The sequence below is a fragment of the Acyrthosiphon pisum genome, chromosome A1 (assembly GCF_005508785.2).
Source record: "Acyrthosiphon pisum isolate AL4f chromosome A1, pea_aphid_22Mar2018_4r6ur, whole genome shotgun sequence".
Taxonomy (NCBI): domain Eukaryota; kingdom Metazoa; phylum Arthropoda; class Insecta; order Hemiptera; family Aphididae; genus Acyrthosiphon; species Acyrthosiphon pisum.
Genome location: NC_042494.1, coordinates 165,896,315 through 165,908,694, shown reverse-complemented (window position 1 = coordinate 165,908,694; position 12,380 = coordinate 165,896,315). Strand labels below are relative to the sequence as shown.

The 12,380-nt window shown below is 28.2% G+C and overlaps 1 protein-coding gene across 6 annotated transcripts in view; it reads right to left on the bottom strand.

The window, feature by feature from the left end:
- LOC100169268 (protein furry) overlaps positions 1 to 12,380 on the bottom strand; it is a 134,435-nt gene that overhangs the window by 45,547 nt on the left and 76,508 nt on the right. For all 6 annotated transcript variants that reach the window (XM_029488788.1, XM_029488791.1, XM_029488790.1 and 3 more), the window contains 4 exons: positions 4,328 to 4,461; positions 3,271 to 3,378; positions 2,885 to 3,019; positions 1,557 to 1,921 (listed from right to left, as the gene is read on the bottom strand). In XM_029488788.1, the coding sequence (XP_029344648.1) occupies positions 1,557 to 1,921; positions 2,885 to 3,019; positions 3,271 to 3,378; positions 4,328 to 4,461 (742 nt within the window). The remainder of the gene's footprint in view (positions 1 to 1,556; positions 1,922 to 2,884; positions 3,020 to 3,270; positions 3,379 to 4,327; positions 4,462 to 12,380) is intronic.

Genomic DNA, 12,380 nt, shown 5'->3' with positions numbered 1-12,380 from the left:
ATAAAGCTTGAGAGTTATTCCCGTAAAGCAATTTTTTCGATATAATACACCATATCAATCACCCTAAATAGTTATCGGGTAGTAGATTAGTGGAAAAGTCTTATAATTGAGGTAGCAACTAAAATATAAAATTTAATTTTCAAATTGTATAGAATTGTGGAAAATTTGAAAAACTGGCACCGGGACCCTTAACGGCTATATTTTAAAATGCATAGATTTTTTATAAGGAGTTTTCTGTGACTTCACTAACTTCTTATTTTCAAATGGTAATCACCCTTTTTTCTTATAAACCGTTAGTCAGATGACTTTTTCGATAATTTTGATGTATCTTAATAGAAATAAATTCGAACGAGTAATATTTGAATTATTTAACTATAACGATAATGATTTTCGACTTTGGAAGATATGGTTGCAAAATGATTTAAACATTTTATTCCATCAACATTTAAGGTATAATTTGTAAAATATATAATATAATATTATATTTTATGTATTTCTAAATCCCTTCTAAAGACTATTCTATCTTAGTATATATACATTTTAATAACTCAGAAACAAATCGGTTAGATTTCGATTTAGATACATAAATATTTTCAAACAAAAATGATCTGCTTCATACTTATACGTAGATACAGCAAAAAAAGGTTGGCTCTCATTTTAAAAAAGAAGTCTGTTTCGCTACACTCCTTAATATCCTTAATAATGGTATAAATATATAAATTATTGAAAAATATAAAAATATAAAATATGGTCCTCGAGTATAATTGAAATTTAAAAATATTTGAATTTAAATAAATTCATTATTAAATAAAACACGAGGGTGCTTGGTGAATAGCCTGTATGCACAAAAAAAAAAAATCGTTCGCCAGAGCAAAAATCTACTTTCAAGTGGTTCATTTAAACTTTCAATAGCAATTTGCACACGATATTGGTGCTGGTGCAGCGTTCGATTTTACACACAACAAACACACATATACATATTATACCCAAACGCTTATATACATGAAACATAACAGCGCACACTATATAATATATACAGCGTAAATAAAAATTGTATACCTATCTATACATAATATGAAGCACAAAGCATCAGAACCGAACCCAACACACAAAATTAGAGAACTTTTTTTTGCATAATTTCATTATAAAAAAAATTGATTATTACATTTTTACGAGTCATATAATATTATGTACAAATCGCAGTTGTGGCAATACTAAGGAATTTGCCATACATAATATAATGCATTTTTTTTTTATTAGTTTTTGAAGCATCGGCAACTACAATCATAAGCATTTGATGGGGGGCTACGGTGGGTTTCGAGCCAAACAGGAGTACGTGGGGCGAGGATTCAATGCTAAAAACATCCCTAAAAACCCGAGTGGTCACCCATCCGGGAGCTAACGACGCCAGACGATGACCAGCACATATTAGCGACTGCGGTTAACCACCGCGCCATGCCACTCCACCCGCGTGCCCATAACGATGTATCATTGTACATATTATATGTATTGTCTATTGGTCATTACGATAGTAACATAATATAATAATATCGTACCCGATCTTGGACGGGTCGTCGCCGCTGTGTCTCTTCGTGTGTATCATACCGGCGGAAGCGTGCGACGTGGTGTGCTCTGTCTCGTTCTCGTTGACGTTGGTCGACGACATGTCTACGACGCCGCTGCCGACGCCGCCGCTGCCGCCCGAGCCGGTGCCCGTGCCACCGTTGGCCGCAGCCGCCGCGTTGTTCGAGTACGTTCCCATGCCGGACGTCTTCCTCATGCTGGTCAACCGATAGAAAGGCGGCGTCTCCATCCGCTCGATCAGACAGTTGAGCGTCTCCACGGTCTGGAGTTCGGTCATCATTTCGTCTAGCAGCCTGTCCGGCCTGGACCGGGCTAGGTACAGCGTGACGCGTTTCGCCTGCGCACCCCGAGACGTGTGCATGATGTGAACCAGATCGCGTTCGCAAATAAAATGTATTCATACGTTAAACTATTATAAAATTAAGAAGTTTGTGTGGGGTGTCTCACTAAGAAAAAAAATTGTGACAAAACATACGTATTACCACCACATAATATTTAAAAATTGTCCAAACATAAACTTCAGGGCGGATTAAAACCCTCATAAATCGCGAGAGCACGCATAGGTCAAACTGGAAAACCTACCAACTGTTCGTCGTAGAAAATATTACTATGGGCAGACGGTGTAATAATTATTACGAAGAATATAATGAATTAATAACAAACATTTCGTTTAAGTTAAAGGAAAAATTACAAAGTAATTACCCGAAATCGAGGATTGGCAACTCGATGAAATATTTAATATTATATTATATAGAACAACTATTCACCATGAAAATTATTATTATAATAATTTTTTTTTTTATCTTATTCAAATATGTCGCATGAGATTTTTATCGATTGATGTTATACAGCCTCGGATTTATATCCTCACATAAAAAATATGTAGTAATTTCATGTTTTTTTTTTAGATGAACACTATCATTTTCAAACTGCTTGTGTGAATTCCGAATATGGAAGTCGCCTATAAAAAGAAAATGTACGAAATACCAAATTTCACATAATAGTTAATAGGCACTTTCCCTCGCCAGTTTTTACTTCTTTTTTTATTCAAGTTTTCCTTCCTCCCATACATGTGCTAATAGCTAAACGTTCATTAAACTCCCTCCTTTGGATACACCTATATCATGTCAGTGTTTAATGTGCTCACATATTACATAGAATTATATATTTCTTCTCATAGTATAGTTTCATTATTCATTAAAATGGCGTAAACATATAAAACACTTAAAATGCATATTCCTGTGTTCTAATTAAAAATATGACCTTTATTATATTATAACATTTATATTGATATACTCACGAATGGTAAAAGTTCGTGGGGAGCCATACCACTAATAATGACCAAATACCGAATTATAACTTTTAGATTATTCGGCCAACATATGCACAGCGTTGACCACACGTCTTCGATGTCTTTAGGGTGCTCGTCAGCGAACTAGAAATCATAAACAATATGATGTTCAAACACTATTGAAATCAAATTATTTGAATAAATAGACTCATTGTAAATTGAATATTTAAATTAAATTTGAGACAGTAAAACATAAAAAAAATCATCATAAAAATGTAACAAAATCACAGTTATCTCAAGTTTGTCAGTTTGTAGTTTTGATGTTATAAATTATACAACAAATATAATAAATCATTTTGTAACAAAATCATATACATAGTTTAAGGACAAATTACCTTGGCTGTTATGTAGAACAAATTATTTAAAACCATTTCGGTGGCTTCAACAGATCCCCAGCCTTCTCGGCGACAAGAATTTTCTTGACCTTCTTCGGCAGGATAGTACTAAAAACGTAAAAACAAAAAACAAAAATAAAAACAAAAAACAAAAAAGCGATCATATTGAAGTTAACGGTGGAATCAAGTTAATACGGTAGGAAAGAAATATGATACAATATATTGAATATATTATTTATTTTACCTAATTAATTTTTATGTTGTGTAATAAACTATACAAGGAATACACAAATGTCTCTCAAATGTCAGTGTTACAGAAACCAATTATAAAAATAATTTGCAAGCATTAAAACCAAGAAAAAGAAAGTGTTAAGAATAATGTATGAAGTAAGTATATTATATAGAGGAATGTATTTCAAATCATTAAACGTATTATAACGAGAATTCTTTATAATACAACAGAATACACGCTTCAATTATATTTTCAAGACATCTTAAAAAATCAGTAGGTAGTAATAATATATAATAAATTTTTGAAAATTAAAGTGTAAATATCAGTATATTATATTACTTATTGTCAAAATAAATAACTTGAGTTATTATTTCTGTAATTTATAGGTAAAATGTAACAAATATACTATATACCATGTAGCTAGTCATATTTATTTGTTATTTAATATGAAAACAAATTATATTACATTTGCTAATAAACCATAATCGAGGATCATACTTGGGTATTTTTTTCAATATATTAATTTTAAAATTAAATCGAATGTCAGTTACAAATGAGCTCTTCATTTTTGATTACAAGCCAATTTATTCTAATTCAATAACAAAAAACGTATAATATTAACATATATAAATAGTCATTATGCAGGATAACATTAATTTGACGTGGCACATGCGTCTATATTTATGATAGACAAAGGTAATAAACTATACACAGTTGTATCTATTTAAGGGTAAAATCAATAGTCGTTGTACCATAAGAGATATTTTCGATAAAGGGTTGAATAATAATATTATTATACTGCTGTATATTACAGTGGGCAAGTACCTGAAAATACGATAACGGATTTGGAGGAGGCACGTTTGGATCCACTAATTCCATATTGTGTAACCAAGGAACTAAATAATGCAAAAGCAACTGTCGAACTTCCGGTCTTGCTGTTTGGAATCTACATGTTATTTCTGTAAAACAAAAATGTTAATGGAATAATAAATTATTATAATATAAACATAATATAATATCATATATACATAGAATACAAAATAGTCCGAATACATTTTAGACTCTGATAGAATTTTACAATGTTGTGTTGTTATAAAATTTTAAAATTTTAAATCGTTTTACCCGGCATCAGTCATCATGTTTTGGAACAAACAATAATAATTTAATCTTCAACTTTGGACATGCCTAGTTATTAAAATAAAAGGGAAAAACTAACAAAAACAACGACAGACAGGAACGTTTACACAACATACATTTTTGACAAAAACAATTTTTTTTCTGATTCAAAAACTTTGAAAATTTAATAAGTACAAGGTCCCCTATAAGTTCATTTTACATCTTTTAAAAATATCAATATGCAGGTACAAACAATTATTTTTTATAAGCGTTTAAAATTAGAATTTTCAGGAAATTCATCAATAGCAAGTTTTAATGGCTTGAAAATATATGTAACAAGTATAATAAAGTTCCTCAAACATTTTTTTTACAGCAATATAAAAAAAATTAAAATATATAATATGCAACATTTTTTTCTAAAGGCAATTGAAGTTCAAACTTTGGAGAAATTACATATTTAAACGAAAAAAAAATTATTTATCATCAAACAGTTTTAGTTTTTTAGTATAATTCAAAAAATATTAATTGCAAGGACTAGTTTCAAGTATAATAATATTATTTTCTATACTTATATAACATTTTAAAAAACATAACATGTTACATAAAAATGTAATATATTTTATTACGGTTACTTTATTATACGCCATACAAATACTATTAGAAGTTAAACGAATAAACAGGTTTTCGGTTCAGCCGTTGAGAGATGACAACTAAAAATGCCAAAAATCGAGTTGTTTTAGATAAACAAGTAATTTAAAAAAAACACTAAAATACTTGAATGCTAAGTACGTTCTAATAATTTTGTATATTGATTCGCTATAACTATCAAAATTATGAATTTTTTTACGCTGATTTTTATTTAACTATCCAAAAAACGTAAAATCATACTTAAAGTCTCAAAGGACTAAGACTAAAATATATAATGTTTAGATATGATTAATAATTATTTCAATTAAATTGGTGGGTTTTCTATATATTATTAAGAATTAAATTTATTTTAATACTGTATAAGTGTTACTATCATATTATTGTGTTTACTAAATTCAATAAATTAAAAAAAAATTGCAACCATAAATTATTTTTAAACGCACTTAAATTTTAAAAAACATTGTAGAAAACTGAGCATATTCACTCAGAATTATTTTTAAGTGCGATGATTTATCGTTGCTTTCAAATGTTTTATAATAATATATAAATATTGGCTCCTCGACGATATACCCATCACATGTTCGGTCTCTGTACAGTGTCCATGTTACAGTCAACTACTTCGCCCTTTTCCATAATGAGCCACATTTATTTCATGTTATTAATTATTCGATATAGATTTCTGCCGACCGAAATATTCGTTTAATGTAGGATATTTTGCACTACACGAGTCTTAGGTACCTATATATTTCTGAATAAAGTTGTAATTTTTTTTTTGAATATATTGTTGAGTCCAAACTTATTATTCTGACAGTTATATTTGTAAGATAATTCTGTTATAAATTTGATTGCTTATGTACATTCAAACACAACTGCTCATGGTACACTTATAAAATAATATTTTGAATATCAAAAGTGTAAGTTTATAGACCCTATCAAAGAGAAAAGTTATGTACTGAATACAGAGTAGGATAAGAGATCAGCTCTTTGATACTGAATTATTTGGAAATATTATCACCTACAATCAGGATTATGAAACAAATAAAACAACTTAGTACATTAAAAATTCTTAAAAGAATATTAGTTATAAAATAGGTTAGTGTACGTGTACGCGAGAGAAAAGATTAAGTTTATAAATCTGTCTCCACGTGTTTAATAATGAACTCTACGATATTATAACTAATACGTTTTACAATGACAAAATTAATATAAATCACAACTACAAAATAACAGTCAATGATGTTCGTATTAAAATGTTATTAAAAATATGAAAGATAGAAAAATTGTTTTTAAATATGTATATAATTATATGCAGATATTCAACAGAAACATAAACATGTATTAGGTGTACAAATTATAATAGTTATCTACGCTCTATTAAAATAGATAAATCAGATTTGCGTTAGTTGGAAAATCGGTGATTAATACAGTAATAGTAAATTGACTTATGCTATGGAATTTAAAATTACCATATATATACTATTATGGTTTATGGCGTATAGGTCCTGCCAAATATCAACATATATATGTCAGGACTATCGGTTACAGTATTACGATTTATAAAGACTTTTCCAGCAAAAACAAAAAAATAAAAGTTATAAAAAAGCACACATCAGAAATCAATACCATCTATATGACTTTCCTTGCTCACAATTTAATATGACTGTAACGTCCGAATTATTTTAGATTCTGAGTGGAACGATGAATTATATATGTAATACAAGATTTCTCATAATATTGTCTACCTTTATCAAAAAAAAAAATGACCACAAGAAAGTCAAATTAAATTTTTACGAGCGTTTGAAATTCATATTTATATACATTTGATGTTCGCTCGATTTCTCACGTAACGATTTTCTTATTTTATTGTAATTAAAAAACAAATGGCTGTAGATACTTGAAAATATCATTAAATGTTTATATTAGCATTTTCTATACACGATAAAATTTTGAAAATATTTTGACTCTTTTTGAGCTGTTTACGGACATTCTCAGTTTTCAATTTTTTCAATTTTTTTTTTCTATAAATATCAATAAAATATTGTTTGTTTGGTAAAAAAGTGTCAAAACTAAATGCAAGGCGCCTGATATATTGTTACAATAGCAGTTGAAAAATATTAAAAATACATAGGCACAATTTTTTTTTATAAGCATTTAAAATTCGTATTTTGACAACATTTATCAAATTTTAATTTTAATAATTCTTTTGTAGTTAAAAATTTATAAAATGTTCAACTTTTATAGCTAAGGATTGAAAGTTTAAAACAAAGTTCCACGTAAATAGGTAAATATATAAATTACTTTATTCACAATAATATCATCAAATATACTTAGTATATCATAAGCCGACTGACCGTTTTTGCTCAGAATCGTTTTTCTTATACAATGATATTATATCATTGAATTCAAATTTAACACCATCCATTACAGCGACCCACTTGTAACCTACTGTACAGCAGAGCGACGTCCACTTACCCACTTTTTTACTATTATATTTTATTTTTTTTTTGTGAACTTTGAGACTAATAGCAATATAAGACAAATATTTTAAATAGGTATTTCTAATACGCTCCACGCTGTAAAAAAAGTAATTGGGAAACCGCACGAAATCGATTGTGTCAAAACTGTCAAACCGTCAATCTTTAAGGCACATATTATCTGATATTGCTCTCATCGTGTTAAATTTGGTGAAAAATACACGTTTGGGGATTAAAAGCCACATGCATATAGTCCTGCAAAAATAGCACTGTACCTACTAATGATTACACAACTGTTTAAAATTAATAGACACACCTACATGGGTTATATACGAACGTCGAACAACACATATAGGTACCTGTAGCAAACACTATTTCGGCAGGACCAATTGTGTGTCGTTGGACTTAATGTATAAGAATAAAGTCACTTAAGTATTATCAAACTTTAAGTTAATAGCACGATTTGTGTACGAACGTTGGTTTTATGCTATATTTTAATTTTCAAGCAAGTTATGAGTATTTTTTAAACTGTAATATCTTACATACCTACTCATCATATACTCGCTTAAAAATTAAAATATCGTAAAAACTACAACGTGCAGACGGATATTGTTCTAATCTTTCAGTATCAAAGATACTAAGTCAATTCAAGTAGGTAATATGGAAACTGACAGCATGAAATTGGTTCTGTATTATATGCAGTAGGTACTATATATAGGTAATCAGAGGGATGATAGTAACACATTTTATGCGATCTCGTCAAAGTATAATTTTAAAATATACTTTGATGGTGTCGCATGAATGTCGTATTTTAAAATAATAATCGGTTTGGTATGTGTAAAACTGTAAACTGTAAAAATACACTTTAACACCGTCGGGCCATAGGTATAATATGTCAGTAGATTAGATCATAATAGTTTGAAAAATAACACAATATGGTATATTTAAAATCTATCCGACAGCCGAATGGTATAACTTATTAATGGCCCAATACGGGAGGGGAAGAGGATGAAACTTCACATTATCTACCTAGTACCAAGTAGCCAGTGGCCTTAAATAAATTCAAACGTTTTGTTACGGAAAAATGTTAATATTAATAATTATATGTTATATTATTTATATAATGATATTACATGAAATTAACTATGATTATTTTTAAAGAATTAATTTGTTTCTGCAGGTATACTTAACTACATAATATCTAAAATTAAATTTTTGTATAATATTATTTACCTACTATCATAAAACCACACCTGAATATAACATTATCTAAATGAGTGAAATATAAATTTTATAAATTACTATTTATATTCATGTAAGCAGCTAACATGTATGGTATACCTACTTACGGCCCACCTATATTTTTTATGAATCAATGATAATAAAAAAAAGTGTATATATTTATTAAAAATAATAGTCTTTTATATTATTATTTGTGAATATTTCCAAAAATAATTAAATCGAGTGTACATTTATCAGGAAATGAAAGAGTAATAAAGGTAATGGTTTATAAATTGCTCAATCGATTTTAAAATGATTGAATAGCGAGACAAAAAAAAAAAAACGATATTCAAGTCTATCACATTTATGTTACTTTAAGAACACTTTTTCCGAATTATATAAATTATAAGTATATACGTTCCAATCGTTGACGTGCATCAAATACTTATTATACTTTTAACTCGTTTATGCATGCTGAGTTACTATTATAATACATATTTTTAAGAGGACGCCATACCATGTACAATGTGCATGTGCTGGCTCCGCACAATATAACACATTTTACATTCAGAATAATCCATTTTACTCTGTTGTTTTCAATATTAGAGTGAATTTATCTATTATCAAACTTAAAGGTAAGGATATTATATGAGGACCCACGTAGGTTTGTGTTCTGATATTTTAATTTTAAAGCAAGTTATGATCATTTTAAAATATACGAAAATATTTTAAAATCTATTTTCTTTAAAATACACATAACTTGCTTTAAAATAAAAATGTCAAAACAAAACTACGTGGGTAATATGCTTAATTCTAATATTAAAATGTCATAATAGGTCAATTCACTTTGGTATTAAATACAACAGAGTAAAGTGGATTATTCTGAACGTAAAATTTGCTCTGTTGTGCGTTCGTAAGACAGAGACAACATGCGGGTATGACGTCCTCTTAAAGTCATTTATTAACATAAAATCTTTTTTACTATTATGTAGGTTAATCTTGATTAAACTGCAACATGCCCAAATAATAAAATACAAATATTATTATTTTGTTTGTGTAAAATCTGCCTACATTTTTCATTTATTTTCATTATTCCTCTTCCCCTCTGTATACATATGAATGAATAATTATATAATACTTATTATACCTGTCTAAGACATTCTGACAATATCATGTAATACGAATTTGGTAAGTATATCCTATTATTCCAAGGTTACTCAATAAATGATCAATCTAATATTAGGGACTTTAGAGTAAAGTTAAGTGCTTATTTGTTGTTGGTATTTTACGGATATAACTATCTTACTAGTATAATAATAGTGTGTATGCTACTATACTGTATACTTTAATGAAGTTTGTAGCCATGCGATTAGGCCACCAAACGTAAGCCGCAAGGCTTTATGTTCGGCAGCGTATTTTAGTTGTAGGCCAGTAAGGATTTTATGATTTTTAAAAACCAAGTCTGGTAAGACTTAAATTTATGCTACGGAAGAAGATTTTCTTTAGTATACAACAATCTAAAACTGTTTGATTATATAAATCGTTGATAACTCCTATTTAAACCGCATGTAACGAGTTGAAATGTACATAATATTACCCATTAATTAGTATACATACTAGTAATGAGCGTAACTAGTGTGTGTAATATGTTAGGAAAAAATATTACGTGCCAACCTATAATGAGCTTCTAAGTATACCTATACGTGTATATACATTATTGTAATTTATAATATGATATTATTATCAGTATCACATATCAGTAATTAAAACAGTTGAAAAAAAAATATTTTATGAAACAAAAGTGTCGATTTTGGAGAGGTTATAGACTTTTTTTACATTTATTTAACAAATTAAACCTTAATAGTTATGATATTACAAAATGAGTATTTTTAATAAAGATTCTTACCATTAAAAAAATTATTTGAATTCGATGAAATATGATTAATTTGTTGTACCTAATAAGATATTATGTCTTACGAAAATAAATTATTAAGTATAATTAAAAATTTTTTTGGCATTTCTAAAATGCTAATACTGTCATGTACGAAGTCTAATTATTGATTAAAACCAAAATAACCTAATCAATTGTTCAAAACAGATTTGTCATCATTTTTATTCTTATGTAATCAAGTTCTGTATGTGGACATTTCGAATAGACTACCATAAAATACCAATAATTGCCTCTAAAAATACTGTTACTATGCTAGTCTCAAATTATTAACTTGTAAAAGATAATTAATAACATTATAGTAAAATACAGACCATTAGGCACTTAAAAATGTCTAACCTAACATATGGCTATACTTATGGTAATGGTAAAAACTAAAAATAAATAAATAACGAATAACAAATTATATAAATCATATACAAATGCGCAAAACCAATATACCTTCTTCGTTATACACATAAACTAAAATCAGTGACAACGGCATTTGAATACATAATTAAATCATAAGACGACCCTGTTAGGTATAAATTCATGTTTTATTTATGATATTTTGAAACCACAGTATCTATTGTACAAGTACCTGGGTAGTACCCAGTGAGTACCTATACAATGTATTCTAACATTGTATTCATCTGTGTTTGTATTGAAGGTTAAGGTACCTATATAATAAGCTTAAGTTATTATAGTATTTTTTTTATATACTGATAAATATTTAGATGTTTGAAATATGAATATCTTAATAACATGTTTATAAGTGAATAATTGGGAAAGCACTCAGCAGTGCCATCCGACAGAAAAACATGCTTCTAAAAATAATTTAACTTTTAGATTTTGAGTGGAACGATGAATGTATTGATTTTACAATGATGTGTGTTTTTTTTTTATTTATTTTTTTTTTGTTTACTTTTTTTGGGTCTGTCATCACCTTTTAGGATAGTAAAAGTGCTTGGATTTTCTTCAACAGTATCTTTTATGATAGGAAAATGAATCTGGTTGGTACTTTGGGGGGGGGGGGGGGGGGTAAAATTTGAAATTTCCAATAGTTTTCAAAAGTGCCAAGGAAAAACGGGAATTTTTACACAAAATCTGTTTTCGAAAATATCGATTTTGGTTTTTGGTGCAACTCTTATGAAAATGACCGTAGGTACATGACATTTTGACCGAATGTTTATATCAGAATTTTCTATACAACATAATATTTTCCAAATATTTTAATTTATTTTGAGCTGTTTACGGACATTTTCAATTTCAATTTTTTTATTTTTTTTTTTTCTATAAATATCAATAAAATATTAATTGTTGATTAAAAAAGCTTGAAAATTTAATAAAAGGTTCCTATTATATTGTTTCAAAGGCAGAAGAAAGAAATTAAAAATCCATATTCACAATTTTTTTTTATAAGCATCTAAATTCGAATATTGACAAAATACGTAAAAATAACGAAAATTTGCAAATTATTTTGAGTTAGAAA